Source organism: Plecotus auritus, assembly GCF_963455305.1.
Source record: "Plecotus auritus genome assembly, chromosome: 9".
Lineage (NCBI taxonomy): Eukaryota > Metazoa > Chordata > Mammalia > Chiroptera > Vespertilionidae > Plecotus > Plecotus auritus.
Genome location: NC_137783.1, coordinates 151,840,982 through 151,862,637, shown reverse-complemented (window position 1 = coordinate 151,862,637; position 21,656 = coordinate 151,840,982). Strand labels below are relative to the sequence as shown.

The 21,656-nt window shown below is 42.4% G+C and overlaps 1 protein-coding gene across 3 annotated transcripts in view; it reads left to right on the top strand.

Annotated features, from left to right (window-relative positions):
• The first annotated feature begins 1,347 nt into the window (after positions 1-1,347).
• RTN3 (reticulon 3) overlaps positions 1,348-21,656 on the top strand; it is a 46,700-nt gene continuing 26,391 nt past the window's right edge. Inside the window, exons 1-2 of one of the 3 annotated variants that reach the window (XM_080641470.1) lie at positions 1,431-1,715; positions 10,004-10,060. In XM_080641470.1, the coding sequence (XP_080497596.1) occupies positions 1,574-1,715; positions 10,004-10,060 (199 nt within the window). In that variant the 5' untranslated portion in view covers positions 1,431-1,573. Of the gene's footprint in view, positions 1,716-10,003; positions 10,061-21,656 lie in introns of all 3 variants that reach the window. The other 2 variants (XM_080641471.1, XM_080641472.1) reach the window with 2 other exon arrangements.

Genomic DNA, 21,656 nt, shown 5'->3' with positions numbered 1-21,656 from the left:
CTATGGTCGTAAATTTTTAAGCTTTATCCATTTATCAGGATGGGCTTGGTCACCCGTTGGCTGGTATTTCCTCTTGCCATCTAAAGGACAGAGTGCTGCGTTATCAACTGGTGCCGGAGTAAGATGTCTGCCACAAAGTTATTTTGGGAAATATGCTTCTGTGCCTTTTTTCAGAGTGTTGCAACAGCCAGGAGTTTTTCGCCTGTCGGGGCTTTACCTGACCTTAAAAACTGTCAAGGGCAGATGTAGTCCACTGTTCCAGAATATTTCCACTGGTCAGATTGCTTTTCCTTTCAGTGGCCACCTGGCTGAGTACCTTGACCTTCGTGAGGCAGCATCTTTACAGGATCTGCTGATCCTGCAATTGCCCTTCGGGTCATCAATTGCTGCTTTAGCAATAGCAAAGCCTACTGCCTTGGTTTTTATTATTTCCAGTCTATGTTCCCCTTTGTAAAGGGGTTATGCACATTTCAAATATTTTGACCAAATGTAGGGAGAAGGCTTTGAATTTTGCAGACCAACTGAAGTAAAGCCAAAAAAAATCAACAAAATCTAATAGGAGCTAGATATTTGGTTTCAAATACATTTTCTGCTAATGACCCCTCTGAATAAAATTCAATCGTGTATTATGTACCATATTCTCAATTTTCAGTACCTCATTTTACCATCCCCTCTAACCACAGCCAGGATGCTATCTTCTGGCTCCTTTTCTCAGTAGCTCAGGTTTTTATCCATCAAAATTTGCCTTCTTTACCTGACAGACTATTCGCAGGAAAGGACGATCTTAAGACCCAAGGCGGTCTAGACCCCTCTTTGGGAACAGTAATGAGAGAAGAATTTGAAGCAGGTTCTGCAGCTGCATTGCAATGTGATCGGAATGAGTAATCGTTTTTCATTCTGCACAGCATCTTTCTCCACCTACCAACTGGGAGACCGTGCCGTCTCTGCCTCATGGTGAAAATACATCATGACACATCCAGAAAAATTCCTAAAGCACCTTGCGGAGTGGGCCTACTCCACTCGGTGGTTTGCACGTTTCATTGGTGTCACAGGTGGAAACGCGTCGGACGAAAGACGAGGGCTCTGGAGGTGATGGGGAAGGGATTGCACCTGATGAAAGCAAACAGCAACGTCTGTCGTTAAAACACATAATCTGCCGACCCTGAAACATCCACACCGTTACGAAGGAACACGAATTCGCAGACCCCCCTCCCACTTCAGCCTCGGTGGTGGGCGGGACTTGGCACTTGGCCACGCCCCTTTGCGGCTGCTTTCCTTCCCCGCCCCCCCCAGGGGCGTGGCGTGAAGAACGCGAAGGGACAATTCTTGCGCCTGCGTCCTGCGTCGCTGGGCACCTCGACGCGGCCGCCGCCCGCCCGAGGGCCCTTTGTGCGCCTGCGCGCTCGCGCTCCCGCCCTCTCGCTGTGCCCGGCTGAGTCAGTCTGTCGGAGTCTGTCCTCGGAGCAGGAGGAGCGAAAGGCTTTCGCAGAGCCCCCCTGTCCTATTATTTTCTTTCCCCTCCCTCTCTCCCGCCCCACATCTCTCTTCACCCCTCTCTCGCCCTTGCGCAGCCATGGCGGACCTGTCGGCGGCCACTCAGTCCCCGTCAGTCTCCTCGACGTCCTCCGGGGCCGAGCCTTCTGCGCCCGGCGGGGCCGGGAGCCCGGGAGCCTGTCCCGCCCTGGGGACGAAGAGCTGCGGCTCCTCCTGTGCGGGTGAGGCGCCGGGGGACCCGTCCTCGGGAGCGGGTGTAGGGGGGCCTCGGGGAAGGCAGAGCGCCCTCCCTCCCGGCGGCGGCCGCCCCGGGACCGGCGTCTGGAAATGGGCTAAGGGGGAGGGGAGCGTAGGTCGCGCGGGCGTGAGGAAATAACGGGGTGTGAGGAAAACAGGTTGCGGGCGGGGAGCTGTTCTAGAGAGTGGGCGTGGGCCAGGGCCAGGTGCGGGGGACCCAGCCCGGGGAGCAGCCCACTGAACCGGGGCGACTTAGGGGAGGAGGACTGAGGAGATGGAGAGGACGGCGCAGGCTGGTCGTCGGAGGAACGAGGAGTGACGATCGTAAGGGGATGGTGGTGAAAGGGCTGCATTGCAGGTTGGCAGCAGGTGTTGACATAATCAGACGATCCTGGTACGCATCCAAAAAAAATCTTTTTTTTTTGTTACCCGTCGGGGAGGACGAGGAAGTTTAGTGGACGCAGTGGAGCCGTTTTCTATACCGTTTTTATCTGCCTTTGATTTTCCGTCGCTAGACTCCCTCCGTGCCCGAATTCTCGGAGGCTCCGAGCTAGAGGGAGGCGTGATGAGAGCAGCGCAGGGAAGATTGCGGAGGGAGCTGCCGCCGGTCCAAGATGGATCCGGGGCTGCATCTGCAGCGCAGCCTGCTCTTCCCTGGCGCGGGGTGGGGGTGGGGCCGCGCCCGCAGTCGCTTATATGCTAGAAGGTAATAAATGGAGTCAGGCCCTGCCATCCACGTATTTTGATTTCATGCTTTCTGTGGGCTGCTGTTGATGGCAGTGTAACAAAAGGGGGTGTTTACCGCAGAAAAGGGGGAGGGGGAGACATTCAGACAAAGCTGGTGGAACCCCCTTCGTCCCTCTGTGAAAGACGAGGAGGGAGGCTGCAGGCCGCGTTTAGTTTCCATTGTATACGCGTCTGCCCGTTGGTGGGAGCTGGCTGGCAAGCTCCCCTAGGGCAGAGATCTGCAGTGCAGATGTCTTCCGGAGGAGAGAAAAACGCACCCGAGCAGGTGGTAAAGGAACTCAGTCTTCGAAGGAGGGGAAAAAATTAAAAAAAAAAAAAAAAAAAAAATATATATATATATATATATATATATATATATATATATATATGACAGATAATGTTGCTATTTAGTTACTTAAAGGATTTTTGAGGGATTTAAAAATGCTTTCTTGTCTCCTTTGTCAGAATCTTGGGTTGATGGTTATAAAGAACTCAACATTTCTGATCTCGGCTTTCGGTATATTCTCTACGTGTTTCTTGAACCGTGGGTTTCCCACGTGAGAGCTTTGGTGCCCTGTTGGATTGTCCAGTGTGGTTATGACCATTTCAGTAGAAGCAGTAGCAGAGGAAGCTTCTGCAAGGTCAAGATCAGCTGTCCAGCTGAAGGAATGAGGCAGCAGATTCAGAGCCCTTGTTCCCTTTACGCCATCAAGCATTTCGGCTCCCCATTTTTGTGTTCTGGGCAGAGGTCCAGGTGAACAGCAGCTTCCCTATAACTTAGCAGCTTGATTAGCCAAAGCTCATCCCTTGTCATTGCTTACTGTCTCCATCGCTGGCCCTTTTGTACATCCCTTTTGATTTTTCTTGATTTATTTTTTATTTTTTTTTTAAAGATATATATTTCTTTATTGATTTCAGAGAGGAAGGGAGAGGGAGAGAGAGATAGAAACATCAATGATGAGAGAGAATCACTGATCGGCTGCCTCCTGCACGCCCCCTACTGGGGATCGAGCCCTCAACCCCAGCATGTGCCCTTGGCTGGAATCGAACCTGGGACCTTTCAGTCCGCAGGCCAACGCTCTATCCACTGAGCCAAACCGGCCAGGGCTGATTTTTCTTGATTTAAAATGTTCTGTTCACCCGAAAAATAAACTAGATTCCCCATCTTAAATCCTATCCATTGGCAATGTGCATTGATACTGTCTGAAAATCATTAGCACAGCTTTGGCGGTCCCACTGTAAGATACTGTCATGCGTAGTTATTTCATTGCAGAAGCTTTTCCCTGTTGCACGATGTTTCTCCATCTCTCAAAGGAAATGTCTCAGGCTTCTGCACCGTGAAAATAAGATGGAGTTTGTTATTCCAAAATGTAACTCATTTAAAACGAATACTAAGAAACATCTTCCTTGATGGTTTAAAAATCTACGTGTGTTGATGATGTCGACCTTCACGTTATTTCACCAAGCTCCTCTTGGTTTTAGAGACTTTCAAAAAATAAGAGTTAGCCGAAACCGGTTTGGCTCAGTGGATAGAGCGTCGGCCTGCGGACTGAAGGATCCCGGGTTCGATTCCAGTCAAGGGCATGTACCTTGGTTGCGGGCACATCCCCAGTGGGGGGTGTGCAGGAGGCAGCTGATTGATGTTTCTCTCTCATCGATGTTTCTAGCTCTCTATCCCTCTCCCTTCCTCTCTGTAAAATATCAATAAACATATTTAAAAAAAAATAAAATAAAATATCAATAAAATATATTTTTTAAAAAATAAGAGTTAAATGGTCACTTGGTGTCCTTTAGGAAACAATTTTGCCTTGTCTGACCTGTTGAGTAAGTATTTTAGAAATACTAGTTTCTACCTACAGGTAGAGAATGTGTGATGGCACTCTCTGGTCCAGTGCCTCAGATGCAGTACAGCTGGCAATGCAGTATGCCTGCAGAAGAAGGTCAGGGGCCAGGATTGGCTTCCCAGATTTCTGCCTTTGGAGGAAATTGAAAATTTCAAGGCAGAAATCTGAAGTTGAGGTAAAAGAGATTTACATATTTAGTGTTCTTTTCAGGGTGAGAGTTGTATTTTTGCTGTGAAAATCATGATGCCAAAATAAAGCTGCATTTCTTGTATCTGTTCTTGGAAATTAGCTCAAAGCAAAAACAGCTTGGGCAGCTTTTAAGTTTATGCTTTAAATCTTCCTTCACTCATGAAACTTAGTTGTTCTATGTACTTTTGATGGCATCATTTTCACACTGTGTTCTAACAAGTCAATCAAATGTAAGCATATAATTTGTATTTTCAGTCTGAACCCTTAAATAAAAAGGAATCTGACTGACTACCTGTTCAACACTGACGTTATCTGTATTGTATTCATGCCAAGTCATCAGCGGCACTGTAATATGGTGATAAACACAGACTTGAGTCCCAGAGACATCTGGGGTTTAGTCTGACTCATTAACTCTATGGCCCAGTGTCAACCTGAGCCTCAGCAATGTGACCTAGACAAATTTGCCTTGCACCCTTAAATCCTTTTATTGAATTACAATACCTAATATTTTGTACATTTGTTTGCATATTACAAACTTTTGCACCTAGGTGCAAAATAGCAATTGAATTACAAGTGAGAAATCATAATCTTCCTCATAATAAAGGAAGATCTTAATACCTTTTTCTTCTTTCTAAAAGTGAGTTCTTTCAGCTTTTGACCCCTCACATTAATGTCAAAGCTGCTACCCCTTTCACTCAGCTGGTCTGTTAAAGAAGTGGTGGTTGGTCCAAGCTAGTTTGGCTCAGTGGATAGAACGTCAGCCTGCGGACTGAAGGGTCTCGGGTTCGATTCCAGTCAAGGGCACATTCTTGGGTTGCGGGCTCCATCCCCAGTAAGGGAGAAGTGCAGGAGGCAGCCAATCAATGAGTCTCCCTTTCTATCTCTGAAATCAATAAAAAAAACTTTTTTTTTAAGTGGTGGTTGGGGCAGGAAAAGGCAAGATGTTTCGTAGATGGCTTGGCATGACATCTGTATGCTTAAATATTAGCTACAGCATTCTGACCAGAACAAGTGTAGTGATGATACTTACGAAACGCCTATCAGTGGAAGCAAGAGTGGAGACTCCGACAGGAGACAGCAGGAGTGGTCCTGTCAATATAGTTCACAAAATGCCTTGTTTATTTGGAAGGTTTTCATTCCTCAGTAATAAAAGGTTTCTAATAATGCTGTTTTCTTTTAGGGTCAAATTCACGAGTAATTTAACCACTCTGATCAAACAAACCAGTTGGTATATATATTTAACAGGCATACTTTAAGCTGAAATTGAAATCCAGAGTATCAGTGTTTTTATTTTTTATTATTTTAGAGATGGTCTGAAAACAAAATAAAACTAATATAATTGCTTTTATTGTATTCTGTGGTGAGGAAATGGTATATTCTTCCTGATACAGGAGTCACCTGTTTAATCCTGTGTTTCAGGAACTTGTAAAAAAAAAAAAAAAAAGAACTTGTAAATTAAGATGAAGTTTGGTATTGAAGCAACTGGTGACATGTCATTGAAGGGAAAGGGAAAGTTAAGGTTTCCAGTTTTGTTTGAGCCAAGAGGTTCTGTAGAAAGGCATTTATTTTTAGACTAGCCATAATCCTAGAATTGATTAACTATGCATATTTTTATAAAGGAACAGAGAGTGGAAGTACTATTTCATTTTAGTTTTTTAATTAGTTAAATTTTTAATATATCTTTATTGATTTCAGAGAGGAAGGGAGAGTCAGAAACATAAATGATGAGAGAGAATCACTGATCAGCTGCCTCCTATCCGCCCCCACTGGGCATAGAGCCCACAACCCAGGCATGTGCCTTTGACCGGAATCGGACCCGGGGACCCTTCAGTCCACAGGCCGATGCTTCATCTACTGAGCCACACCAGCTAGGGCTAACTGTGCATATTTATTGTGTGTACTTAGCTTATAGTTTGTGTTCAAACTTAGCTTATAATTTATTGCCTGAACTGTATAGACTTGTGGCAAATATGTAAATTCCATAGTAAAACTTTCTAAAGCCCTTTTAGGAAAGGTATGTTAAATAAGTTTATCCATAATTAGTATTGCTTGAGATTGCATCATTGAAGTCTTTTACTACATGTCTACATTTCTTTGACTTATGTAAGACATGTTACTCTGTGATCTTGCAGTTTCAGAGAGAATCCCTTTAAATACTGTACTATAAGATTTGTATTTTACATTATTTGGGGGGGGGGTTGTCAGCAGGTAGCCCACTCTCGTGGTCTTTTAAAATTTCAAATAAATATTCTTAATCTGTTTTCTCCCTATAAAAATTAACTCATTCCTTTTTTCTCCCTGTAAGAGGTCACATCATCATAACCTAACCAAGACGGGACATGTGAGCTTTTTGACATGTTTCTCATTTGCAGCTTGCCCTTGAGGGTATATTGAAGGGTAAACTAATACAAAGCTCTTTTTGTCCTGTTACTTGAAAGCATTTCAACAGTGAGCATTGTCTTCATTTTACATAGGAAGTAGAAATATTTAATTTTTATTTGTTATATCTTATATTTGTGTATTGCTTTATGGTTTACTAGTAAATTGTGCCCATATATTAACTTAATTCAACAAATATTCAAGCAAACGTTAAAGCTCTTTGTTAGGTGCCTTGGGAGATAGGAAGGTAAATAAAACCCAGATAACCCCTCTAAAGGCTATATTCCATAGAAAGACTTGTATAATGTTTATCTGTGCATTAGGTAGTGATATAAACCCCATTTCACAGATGAGAAATCAGACTCATATTAAGTGATATACACAAAGGTTTGTGGCTGTGAAGTTGAGGGTAGGATAAAACTAAGGGATTGAGGGCCTAATTCAGTTCTCTTGCAAATATACACAATACCTCTCTTTAAAATTTGACATGTGATAAAAGGTGGTTCTCTCGCCCTCTTGAATTAAGTTATCAGTTTTAACTTTGAGTGCATTTCTGGCCCCATGGTTTCTAAGCCAGGTGCCCTTTTGCTCTGCTGTTCTACAGAAACTTTCCTCAGGTTCACCAGTTACTTTCCACATTGGTAAATCCAGCGGTCACTTCTCAGTCCTCATCTTAAATGTTCTTTCAGCAGCTTTTGGTAAAATTCATCACTCCCTCCTCTTTGAAACACCTTTTTCAATGTGTCCGCCATGTCTTTAACTAGCTGCTCCTCCTGTGTCTCCTTTGCTAGCTGTTTTGTGGTGTGTTTGTGGTTTTTTTTTTGTTGTTGTTATTTTGAGACATAAATTCACATAACATAAACACCATTTAAAAGTGGTTTTAGTATATATACCAGGTTGTGCAACCATCATCACAGTCTTATTTCAAAATTTTTATCACTCCAAAAGAAGTCCCATACCTATTAGCAGTCACTCCCCATTTGTCTCTTCCCCCATCCCTTGGCAAACACTAATCTTTGAGTCTAGATTTTCTTCTTCTTGGGATTTTATAATGCTAATTCTTTATCTTCACAACATCTAAGATTTAGTCTTCTAGGACTCACTTCTTATAACTTCTTTTCTACCTGCTTTCATTTGTCTCATTTATGACATCCATCTTGTGGTTTGAAGTACCATTGATGACTTCCAAATCTTTGTCTTCAGCCTCCACATCTCATAGGCATCTCAAGCTTACTATGTCTGAACTGAACTCCTGATCTTCCCTTTTTAGTCCGTTTCTCTCACAGCCTTTTCCATCTCAATAAATGGTGATTTTATCTACCTTGTCTGCCCTAATCAGAAAGCTGGGAGTCATCCTGGACTTCCTTTCCCTCATACAACTGTCAGCAGATCCTACAGATTCTACCTTCAAAATATGTCCAGCGTCTGGCCACTTTTCTTAGCTTCCATTGCTACACCCTGCGCTTACAGCTCTCCTGGATTGTCGCAGTGCCTCCTAACGTCTCCACGCTTTCTCCCTGGCCTTTCCTCAGTCTAGTCTCCGCACAGCAGCTGGTGTAAATCTGTGAAAATTTTAAGTCCGATCATGTCACTCGGGCACGTGCTCCGTTGGCTTCCCATCATAGAGTGAATGCCATAGTCCTTAGAGGGCGTACGTGGCCCTGTATTATCTGGCCCCAACCTCTCCGCCTCCATCATCCAGCTTCGGTCACACTGATCTCCTTGCTATTCTTCACACCAAAATACCCCTCTGCTTCAGAGGCCTGTTTGCTGTTCCCTCTGCCCGGGTGCTCTTCTCCCATATAACCCTCCCAGCTCTTCACTCTCCCTCGCCTTCGTTCGGTCTTTGCCTGGTCAGATTATTTAAAGGGCACAAGCGGGGGAAAACACAAACCACCTTGTAGGCCTCCCGTTTTATTTTTGTTATTACTTGTCATAATCTATCTTACTGTATTTGACTTACTTTGTTTGTCTTCTGCACCGGAATATGAATTCCATCAGAGTGAAGATTTTTGCTGTTGTTTTCACTGTTCTATACCTAATGCCTGAACGGGATCTGGCACAAAGCTGGCCTCTGGATATTTTTGAATGAGAGCAGAAGTTTTAACCATTTAAAAAATTTTTAAATTGATTTCAGAGAGGAAGGGAGAGGGAGAGAGATAGAAACTTCAATGATGAGAGAGAATCATCGATTGGCTGCCCCCTGCACGCCCCCTACCGACGATCAAGCCTGCAACCCTGGCATGTGCTTTTACCAGGAATTGAACCACAACCTCCTGTTTCATGGGTCAGTCCTCAACCACTGAGTCACACTGGTGGGGCCTGCACTTTGCTTTTTAATTTAATGTATCGAGATACATATCAGCATCCATACCTGAACCTCATTCTTTTTCACAACAGCAAGTATTACATAGTTTTCTATTGGTGGTCATTTAGATTATTTCTAGTACTTATCACCAGTGCTCTTCAGAATATCCTCATACACATGTCTTTGTACATATACGTACATATATCTGTAGGTTAAATTTCTAGACGTTAAAGAACATGTGGGGGGTGGGAGGTACCTTTAAATTTTTGATACATGTTGCCAAATTTAGAGGAGTATAATTTTAAAAGATGAAGATTTCTCATGTAGTCCTATTTTCCCTGTGAATTGTGTTTTGTGGGTTGTTTTTTTAAGTATTCAGGGTCAACTTTCCATATTTGCCAGCTGTGTATGTTTAAATGCTCATATTTTCGTGACTGACTTCACAAAATGCAGTTTAAAATGGTTAAAAGCAAATATCAGTTAATAATCAGATACCTATTTTTCCTTCCCCACGAAGAGCTGCGGGGAGCATCATCTTTCTTGAGGCTGTACTTGTTTAACAATGCTAGGAGTCCCTCTCTGCTTCCTATGGAGGTGAGACTATTTGATTCCCCCCCTCATCCCCCCAAAATGGATTAACTTTTAGAAATGCATCTCAGAATGAAAAAAGATTTTGCTGCCAGGTGAGTGAAAACAGTAATTGGAAATAAAGACTTGGGTTTTTCTCTCTTGCTCAAACCCAATGAAGTGACGATGCTTGGCCAAAATAAAAGTTAAAATTCTTGTGTGAGGTTGTCACATTCTCACGCTGTATATTTTCTTTCAGATTCCTTTGTTTCTTCCTCTTCCTCTCAGCCTGTATCTCTATTTTCGACCTCACAAGGCAAGTCTGTCATTTTTTTATGTACATTAATAAAAGAAAAATGTTGAGAAAGAGGCTGTAACTGGGGATATATGGCACAATCTCTTAAAATAAAAACTAATTACAAGCCAGTTCTTTATACTATTTAGCAGTTTCCAATGGATTTTCTGTAAAGGTTAATCAAGTAGAATGAGGCTAGGTGGACCCTTGAACATAGCCTAAGCTTGAGTTCTGGCGTTGAGTATTTCTTAAAAATTAAAAACGCGCCATAGAATTTGGAACAGATAGAATTGTGGCTCAGAAAACAACCCTCCCCCAGACTGCATTTAACTTACCGATTTGCAGTTATGTAACTGCTCTGGAGAGGTATTGGAATTGGGGGGGAAAAAACACAACAGGATAAAAGTGTGCTTCCACTGAACGAGTATACTGTCTTAGCTAGTTTTTTAGTGTGAACTTCTCTGAGATTTGTCCAAAGATCTAGGCGAGTTCCAAATTGCCTAGAAACATTGAACAAGTCAGTTGACTTTTTGGCAAGCGAGGCTTGTTTTCCTACAGATTAAGCTGTGGCTTTTTTTTTTTTTTTTTTTTTTTTTTTAGAGCTGCCAGCCAATAAGGAAGGGAACCTGAGAGAGCTAGCTGTAGGTTTGTGGAGGCAGTGGCGCTGCTAGGAAAACTGGAAGAGAGAGTGTTGTGTGCTGTGTTGATTTGCACTAATAATAAAGTGCTGTTTTGTTTGTGCTCTTGTACTTGACATCAAATACAGGTCAGTGGAAAACCCTTATTTTAAAAAAGGAATTAAACTCACTAGATAGGTCTAAGAAAACCCCTTTGCGGTTTATTGTCCCCGCTGAATTCTCTAGATGCAAAGTCTGGATGCCGGCTTGTTAGAAAGACTGACCTTAAAAGAATAAAAACATAACGAGGTAATATGAACCCCACAAAAATTTTTTTCAGAGTTTAATCTGCTTCGTAAGAAACATGATAAATCATTTGTTGCTTTTAAGTGATAATTTGTTACTTTTAAAGGCTGCTAATATTGGAGCCCAGACATTTTATAATTTGCCTCACTGTTTTGATATTTTGTGGGTCAAATTACATTAAAAAAATAGGTATTTTCTGAGTGTTAGAAAGTAACTGAAACCTACCAAGTGATTCTTGACATCTGGAACCCCACCAGAATATTTTTTAAGGGTTTTTTCCCCCCTCGTTGGAAATTAAATAATTTAGGTAAATAGATACTATATTTATTCCACTGCAGAAAATAAACCAGTAAAAACACAGTGTAAATAGAACAAATAATTGTATTTCTCTACTGTAAATATTTCAGAGCTTTTATTTTTTTTTAAATATTGATATTTTACAGAGAGGAAGGGAGAGGGATAGAGAGCCAGAAACATCGATGAGAGAGAAACATCGATCAGCTGCCTCCTGCACACCCCCCTCTGGGGATGTGCCCGCAACCAAGGTACATGCCCTTGACCGGAATCGAACCCGGGACCCCTCAGTCCGCAGGCCGACGCTCTATCCACTGAGCCAAACCGGTTTCGGCTATTTCAGAGCTTTTAAAAGACATTCTTTGTAGTTACAACTTTCAGTCACTTTTTAATGTAGAAACGATAGTTGATATCCTACGCAGTGTAACAGTGCAACCCAAGCAGAGCATACCCATGTCTGGGATGGTGAGAAGATAACTGTCACAGACTTAAACGTTATTTTAATCCCTGTTAGAAAAAGTTACACATACAAAGAGTTACTTTGAAATCAATAAGCATGTCCTTGGATGAGGGTGTAGGGGGAAAAAGTTATTTTGACCAGTGCAGATTCAGGATAGGGTTATTGCTAAAAGGGTATTGTACAAAGTCAGTTAAAAAGTCAGATCCCTGGAGGTGTTCCAGTCCAGCCTCTATTATGGCATTTTCTTTTGCAAAACATAGACACACGCGCGCACACCTGTGCTCCTTGCCCGCATAATGGAAAAGTAACCCAGTTAGTGCTCTGCTTCGTTGGCAGGCCTAAAGATCGGCCTGTTCAGTTGTTTGAGGTAACGCCTTGGCAGGTGACTAGGTGTGCTCTAGGAGAGCCAAGACTGGTGCGTCTAGTGTACCTTCGTAAAAATAAGGAAGCCCTGGCTGGGTAGCTCAGGTGGTTAGAGTTCGTCCTGATAAGCCAAGGTTGAGGGTTCAATTCCTGGTCAGGGCACATATAAGAATCAACCAATGAATACATAAATAAGTGGAACAACAAAGTTGATTTTTCTTACTCTCAAATCAATAAATAAAAATAAAATTTTAAAATAAGGGAAGAGTGGGCTAGAAGAGGTCAACAGGAAAAGGGGGGGCATAGGTAGTACTTTTAACAATAACGATTTTAAAAAAATAATAAGGGAAGAGGAAGTTGATCGTGTACTTGATTAAAACTCCCGGAAGAAGAGCGGAGACCCGTCCACCCAATGAAGGCCTTTCACTGCGTAGGATATCAACTATCGTTTCTACATTAAAAAAGTGACTGGAAGTTGCTGCCACCAACAGGCACGTGAGTCCATCACTGGCACTAACCCAACTAACATCTCTGGCTTCCATCTCCGGAGCCTAATGCCTTGGAGAACTGTGCCTCACTTGTATGTAAATCTAAGCCATATTAAGCAATATGTAGCAATAATTAAATGAGACGTTTTCATATTTAAGAATGACATTTTTAATCCTGAAATAAATACTTACCATTATTGGGCTTCAATGAGATGCCTGTACCAAAAACTTATTAATTTGGACCGTGTAAAGAAAGGCAGTTTAATATTTTAAAAAGAAATTATGTAATATTTATTAAGTTGTACTACTTTGAGGTATACCGCTACTTAAGCTAGCAGTTTACAGTTTTGGAAAGCTGATGAATAGATTTGTGATGAGAATGTCAGTGGAATAATCCTGCTGAGTAGGTCTTTTGCTTACTGACTCCTTTTTTCTCTTTAAAGAATTAAATTTCAGCCTCAGCTCTGAGCCTTTCAGAATAGGGAAGTAAGTTTTGATAATGTTTTCCTGTTCTGTAAAATAAAGATATTAACAGATGTATAGATATAGTATGTGGCTAATTTTTATTGAGCTTATACAATGTTCAGTACTTTATTATTTTTTTATTGATTTTAGAGAGAGGAAGGGAGAGACAGACAGACACACATTGATTTTGTTGTTCCACTTATTCATGCATTCATTGGTTGATTTTTATCTGTGCCATGACCAGGATCAAACCCAAAACCTTATTAGCGTATCAGGACGATGCTCTGACCAACTAAAATATCAGGCCAGGGTGTAGTACTTTATGTGAATTATCTCATTTAATCTTCATATATAGCCCATTTTATGGAGTAAAGATACTAGTTTTTCTACCAGTTGAGGAACCTGGAGTTTAAAATGGTGAAATAACTTGCTCAAGGTCACACTGTAAGTGACAGACGTAGGATTCAAAGCCCAGGCCCACAACCACTACCTAATGTAAAGATGATAAAGTATGTTAGTTGTATTTCAGGGTTTACCGGTATTTTTAGAAATGTCATTTTGAGGTTAATGTTAAAATCGTGAGAGCAGAAGAAGCAGAAATTACTATTTTAACCTTACTGCTTTTAGTTAGGCAATTTAGTATCATTTGAGGGATGTGTTCCTTTCATCAGACACAAAATAAAACTGAAATTTGGTTTCTACTTTTGAAACCTTTGATAAAAGTGTAGGCTTACTATGATTTTATTTAGAAAACATTGGAAGAAAAGTAGGTAAAAATAAGATTGGAGAGGATTTTTTATCTACATGCAGAATTGGCAGTGCATTTGCAATAATCAACATTTATATTCAATTTGAGTAACGCAGTAGGCATCTGCAATAGGAAGTTATACACTGAACTTTGGGGCAAGCATTGAGGGGGAAATTTTGCCAGTTACAGCCTTTTTTTTAACAAAAGCAAAACATTTTTCTTTGTACAAAGAGACTTTTTGTTTAGGATCTAGCTTGGCTGCAAAGTGTCTGCTGGCTAACTTCCTATTTTGATGCTGCTGTGGCTGAAAGTTGCTGGTGTTGTTTTGCACGAAAATTTGTCTTTCTTGTTTTGTGAACGTGAGAAAATTCAAGTGTAGGAAAACCTATACCTGAATATTTCAAGCCTCCCTTGTCTGAATATGCATATAGTATGTATGTTGAAAAAGTAACTTAGTGGCTACTTAGAGGCTGGCAGTTTTTCTTCACTGATGTGTATGGTTTTTCCAAGTCACAGGTATGCTTTTAATTAAAAGTAATGAATGCCTAGGAGAGGGGGCAGTAACTAGTAACCAAATGGCAATTGTAACAGACTTCTAAGCTATTCATTCTTTTTAGGGAAAACTAAGGGACAGTTTGGGGAACAAGAAACAGTAAAGAGAACATATTTTGAATTGTAGAGTGAATGTATATGGTTTTCTTTAATTTGAATAATTTACTTGATGTTATAAAGCATTCACTTGGAAGTTTTTTCGTAATGTCATTTTTAACTCCCACCTTGTTCTGTAAGATAAAATACTCTGGGCATAGAAGAGGAAAAATTCTTCAATTCTCATACTGTATTTTCTAGCTAAATGGCACTCTTCTTATCCCAAGCAAAATTTCAAGTTACTGTACTTTCCAATTAGTATCTATCTATATATATAAGCCTAAGCAACCATTACGACCGAACGACCAGAATGACCCAGTCGACCAGTCGCTATGATGTGCACTGACCACCAGGGGGCAGACACTCAATGCAGGAGCTGCCCCCTGGTGGTCAGTGCACTCCCATAGCCAACTTTCTGTGGCCCCTCCCCCAACCGGCTGGCCAACCTCCCTCAGCCCCTCCCTCTGGCCAGCCCCCCAATAGGCCCCAATCTGGGGGGCCGGCCAGTCAACCTCCCGTGGTCCCTCCCCCCAGCCAGCCACCCCCCCCTCCCCAATAGGCCTCCATCGCTGGCCAGGCCAAGGGACCCCACCTGTGCATGAATTCGTGCACCGGGCCTCTAGTATAGATATATTTAAAGCAGCACCAAGGACAACACCTGTCCCATCCCCTACTAACCTGCAAGTTGTGCTCCTGGACAAAGATGACTGGTGAAGAGTGAGAGTGTCAGTGTCATCTCTGGGATTTTTACAGGACTAGAGTTCTGACATGCAGCTCGATCTTTCTGTTCTTTTAGAAACTAATAAAATACAGTCAAGGTGTGGTTCTCAAACCAGGTTCATTATCTGGGAAACTTGTCATGCAGATTCCTGAGCTTTATCCTCCGCTGGAATCTCTGAGTCAGTAAGTCAGAGATTAAACCAATGAAGTACTAGTGCAGTACCAGTTGTTGCTCTGAAGTTTGAAAGGGACTGTAAAAAATGGTGTCAAAGGCTAGTTTTGTGCTAGGTTATTAAATCGTTCAGCTAGTCGGACATTGAACTAACATTAACTTTGACCTTGATAGTGATAAAGATCATTTGCGGAAATATTTTGTTAAGGGAACATTTTGTTCAGGAAACTTTTTCAACATTGGCTTACAATTTTTTTTTTTTAATATTGGGCAACCTTAAATGTCTTTATCCATATAGAACCTAGCAGTTCTTGGAATGTCATAGGTATTTGGTTTGTACTAACTGATTTAGACGTTGCATCACCCAAAAGTTGATATAGATCAGTGGTTGGCAAACTGCGGCTCGGGAGCCGCGGTTTGCCGCTCTGTTGACTAATGAGTTTGCCGACCACTGACCTAGACTCTCGATTCCAATAATTACAGGCTGTTGTTGTTCCTTGTGATTAAGCCCTAGATGAAAGCTCTTTAAATTCCTTTTTTTTTTATTTGTGAACTAGAGGCTCAGTGCACGGGGCGGGGGGCGTCCCTCAGCCCAGCCTGCACCCTCTCCAATCTGGGACCCCATGAGGTCCTGTGGGATCGGGCCTAAAAGGGCAGTCGGACATCCCTCTCACAATCCAGGACTGCTGGCTCCCAACTGCTCGCCTGCCTGCCTGCCTGCCTTCCTGATTGCCCCTAACCGCTTCTGCCTGCCAGCCTGATCACCCCCTAACCACACCCCTGCCAGCCTGATTGATGTCTGACTGCTCCCCTGCCAGCCTGTTTGCCCCCAACTTCCCTCCTCTGCCAGCCTGGTCACCCCTAACTGCCCTCCCCTGCAGGCTTGATTGCCCTCAACTGCCCTCCCTTGCAGGCCTGGTCCCTCCCAACTGCCCTCCCCTGCTGGCCTGATCACCCACAACTGCCCTCCCTTGCAGGCCTGGTCCCTCCCAACTGCCCTCCCCTGCAGGACATCTTGTCACAGCCATCTTGTGTCCACATGGGGGCAGGATCTTTAACCACATGGGGGCAGCCATCTTGTGTGTTGGAGTGATGGTCAGTCTGCATATTACTCTTTTATTAGATAGGATAGAGGCCTGTGCATGGGTGGGGGCCAGCTGGTTTGCCCTGAAGGGTGTCCTGGATCAGGGTGGGGGTTCCCTCGGGGCATGGAGCAGCCTGGGCGAGGGGCCTGTGGTGGTTTGCAGGCCGGCCACACCCCCCGGCGACCCAAGCGGAGGCCCTGGTATCTGGGATTTATTTATCTTCTACAATTGAAACTTTGTAGCCTGGAGCAGAGCCAAGCCTTCTGCTCGCTCCGTGGCAGCAGCCATTTCTGCTGGGATTTATTTATCTTCCATAATTGAAACTCTGTAGCCTTAAGCAGAGGCCAAAGCAAGCCAGGGCTTCAGAAGCTTGGCTTCCTCCGTCGCCGGGGGCAACCCTAGCCTCCTGCTCTCTCCAGCTCCGTGGCTGCCACCATTTTTGTTGGGATTTATTTATCTTCTATAATTGAAACTTTGTAGCCTTAAGCAGAGGCCTGGGGCGACCAGGGTGTGGGGAAAGCTTGGATTCCTCCATTGCCAGGGAAACCCAAGCCTCCCTCCTGCTCTCTCTGTGGCCGCAGCCATCTTGGTTGGGTTAATTTGCATACTCGCTCCTGATGGGCTTTGTGGGTGTGGCTTGTGGGTGTAGCGGAGTGATGGTTAATTTGCATATTACTCCTTTATTAGATAGGATGGTAGGAGGGAAAGTGTCCAAAGCCCGGAATGAGGATTTTCTGTATTATATACCAGGTGAAGGTGGTTATGATTTGACAATATGTCTTTTTCTCTCCCCTAATAAAAAGGCAGCTGGGCCCTAACCAGTTTGGCTCAGTGGATAGAGCATCGGCCTGCGGACTGAAGGGTCCCAGGTTCAATTCTGGTCAAGGGCATGTACCTTGGTTGTGGGCATATCCCCGGTAGGGGGTGTGTAGAAGGCAGCTGATCGATGTTTCTCTCTCATTGATGTTTCTAACTCTCTATCCCTCTCCTTTCCTCTCTGTAGAAAATCAATAAAATATATCTTTAAAAAGGGCAGTTGGTCTGGAGTCTCTATGTCAGGAGATTTTTTTTTTTAGAATGTGGTGTTTGGGGACATTTATTGAGAATTTGATAAGTGTCAAATACTGTTCTAAGCACTTCACTTGTATTGACTCATTTAATCCTGACAGCAGTTCTTGAGTTAGGTACTTAAATATCCCCCCTTTTTAGATGAGATTAAGCAATTTGCCAAGGCCACATGATTAGTAAGTGTGATGAAAGGATCTTGCATTTTTGGCCTGGGTGTGGTCTAGAAATTTAGACTGTGACTGCCAACTTAATTTCCTAGTCTTATTTCAGAAATGGAGACTTACAAGAACTTAGAGTTTAAGAAGGTAAGGGTAACCAAGGAGCTCAGTACTGGGTCATTTGGGGGACATTCTATGATCATTATAGAGTTAGGACATTTTTATCTCTTACCATATGTTGATTCCCTTCTAGTAGATGTGTAACCCTTGTTTGTTAACAGAGTAGTGCCATATTTTTAAGTGATTAGCATTTTTGAAGATGAATGTGCACAGTAAATCTCATTATAGCAAATAACTAGAATAAATTCATAATGGAATTTTTTGACAGACATTTGCTCTGAGTAGTGTTGAAAGTCTCTTATATTACATGTGAAGGGCTATCTTTTGAAAGAGGAAAGGGTAGTGGACATTTTCTGAGATGTAAGATAACCCGGAGTTATTTCATCAGGCAGTTTTACAATGTATAGTATTAAAAACTAACAATTTTCAAACTCCCTAGAGTTTTCTGCCATTTTATCAGGACAGACTTGGACAACACCAATGACTTAAGTGCCATACTGACTAATTGGAAGAGTCTTTGCTTATGGTAGCTGTTCTAAAAGGCTTATTACATTCCGGCCTTCATTCTATTTAATGTTTTCATTTCTTAATAAACTCTTTACTTCCGGCCCATTTTTCCCATCGTCTTGGTACAACTCAGGTCTGTCCAAGTTTGTTAGGGAAATGTGTGGTTGTTTTTTTAAAAAATATATTTTATTGATATTTTACAGAGAGGAAGGGAGAGGAATAGAGAGTTAGAAACATCGATGAGAGAGAAACATCCATCAGCTGCCTCCTGCACACCCCCTACTGGGGATGTGCTCGCAACCAAGGTACATGCCCTTGACCGGAATCGAACCTGGGACCCTTCAGTCCGCAGGCCAACGCTCTATCCACTGAGCCAAACCGGTTTCGGCGAAATGTTTTTTCATATTATAGAATCTTTGGTAAAATGCTTCCAATCGCCCTGGCCGGTTTGATTCAGTGGATAGAGCATCGGCCTATGGACTGAAGGGCCGCAGATTCGATTCTGGTCAGGTCAAGGGCAAGTACCTCAATTGAAGGCTCAGCCCCTGTCAGGGCTCATGCAGGATGCAACCAATCGATATGTCTTGATTTCCTCTCTCTGTCTCTCTCCCTCCCTCCCTTCCACTCTCTCTAAAAAGTTAGGGTTTTTTTGTTTCTTTGTTTTGTTTTTTAAATATATTCTCGTTGATTTCAGAGAGGAAGAGAGAGGGAGAGACAGAAACATCAATGATGAGAGAAAATCATTGATCGGCTGCTTCCTGCACGCGCCTGACCCTTCAGTCCACAAGCCGATGCTCTATCCACCAAGCCAACCCTAAAAAGTTAGGATCAACAGCCACCACAACAGAAATGCTTGCAGTCTGTCAGGCAGTCATGGCATTCAGAATAGGACTTGTTTGTTGGTATTGTGAGAGAAAGATTTCTGACCTAATCTAACTTTATTTCAGATTATTATACACTTCACTCAAAACTTTTGGAGTATTAAGAATTCAAGAAAGATAGGAGAGAAGCAAGGCTTGGGAAACTGACAAATTTGTGTCCTGACAAAGCATAGAATGCTTCTACCATGCTTGCCATCCCTCCGCCCCTGGCAAAGTGTGTCTTCTTTGATTAGCAATCAGTATAAATTGCTTTCTTTTTCATTTCATCAAGGCCACCACCAGATCATCCTCATTTTACTTACTGGCTTTGCTTATTGTTGGTCTCCTGCTCTGTATTGTAAGCTCCACAAAGACAAATATATTTTCTGTTTTGTTCAACTGTTTTTAACCTAGTTTCTAAAACAGTGTCTGGTACATGATAGGCACTCAAATTTTTGTTGAGTTATTACTAATTCATTTTGCTCACTCTGGCCTGTAAGATGACAGGTCTGAATCATCTGAAATCTCAATCTCTGTAGAACAGATAGGCTGAGCATTCTCTGACGTGGAGTCAGTTTTACACACCTCAGAGTTGTATTCCTGTTTGAAGGGAGGGGTCCCAGTTTTACCTAATCCAGATTTAGTACATTGAATGTTTCTTTTTTTTTTTTTTTTTAATATATTTTATTGATATTTTACAGAGAGGAAGGGAGAGGGATAGAGAGCTAGAAACATGGATGAGAGAGAAACATCCATCAGCTGCCTCCTGCACACCTCCCACTGGGGATGTGCCCGCAACCAAGGCACATGCCCCTGACCGGAATCGAACCCAGGACCCTTCAGTCCGCAGGCCGACGCTCTAGCCACTGAGCCAAACCGGTTTCGGCTACATTGAATGTTTCTTGACAGAAATAGTAACTAGTAAATTCAATAACAATACATAGCTCATATTGTGGAATATTTCTGACTTAAATGTAGCCTATAGTTTTTTAAATTTCAGGGTTTTGAACCTTTTAACCTATAATGCTGAGTTCTTTTATATCCTTAATCCAGTCTTGCTGATTATCATACTTTATAATGATAGATGTGACCATGTTTATTTACTACATTAAAACTAAATTTGAATTGCAGCTTATTTCAAATATTTTCTGTACCACCACACTTTTCTTTAAAATACTCTATTTATATATATGTATGTATACACGTATATATATGTACATATATGTACTTTTTTTTTCCTGGAGAGAGAGTGAGTTAGAAACATCAATGATGAGAGATGCCCCATACTGGGGATCAAACCCACAACCTGCACATGAGCCCTGACCGGAATTGAACTGTGTCCTCCTGGTTCATAGGTCGATGCTCAACCATTGAGCCACTGAGTCATAGAATAGTATGCCTGTACCCAGATTACAGTCATACTATTCTAAAGGCCCAATTCCTATTACATCAAATTTTAGTGCTGTCTTCAAATAGGGGAATGTTATCTGGCATTTGGGAACACTTTTATAATAGTGGAATTTATTCATTGCAGTAAGATATTCTTATTTATTTTTGAGTTTATAAAATTATCCTACATAATAAAGAGCTAATATGCTAATTAGACCAGAAGGCAGAATGACCTTCCTGAATGACCAGTGGGCAGGGCTGAGGCAGCTGGCGCACAAGGGCTAAGCCCCTCGCATGGATTTCGTGCATCGGGCCTCTGGTTTTGAATAAAGGAATAATTTTTATCTTGTCTAATTATTTAGCTTCTCACATGAAAAAGAATATAAGCTGAATACGGGTAATCCCGAAGGTCTTTCTCTTTCCCATCTTCCCAGTTACTCACACTCAAGGCTTTGCTACCCTGAGTCTATTTAGGTCTCACCTGTTCAACCTGAACCTTTGATTCATTCATATGGAATGACTTAAGACCTATTTTGTTCCAACTCTAAAGATCCAACAGCGTGGAAGAATGCACCAAGCAACGCCTGCCCTTGGAACAGTTGCTTTTCATCTTTTCCCCAGTAAAAACCAGCTGGGTTGGGCAGTTGGAAAGCGGTGTGCTAAATCAATGGCTACAGTGGTATTAATAACTGGTGACCTTAATGTATACTTTTTAGAATGACATTTTCTGTCTTAAAAGGATTTCTGGAGTTATCTTTTAAGACAGTGGTCGGCAAACTCATTAGTCCACAGAGCCAAATATCAACAGTACAACGATTGAAATTTCTTTGGAGAGCCAAATTTTTTAAACTTCTTCTAACGCCACTTCTTCAAAATAGACTCGCCCAGGCCGTGGTGTTTTTTGGAAGAGCCACACTCAAGGAGCCAAAGAGCCGCATGTGGCTCACGAGCTGCAGTTTGCCGACCACTGTCTTAAGAGATCAATTTGCATAGTTCAGTTTTAGTTGAATTGGCAAATTGGTGCTAGGATTTTTGAGCCGGCAAGCTTTTTCAGCACCTTTAGCTTAAAATGTTGAGGCCATCTGTACATGGGACCAGTCTTCCCAGTGGGTGGAACAGAATAATTCTAGTCTGATTTTTAGGCTCAGG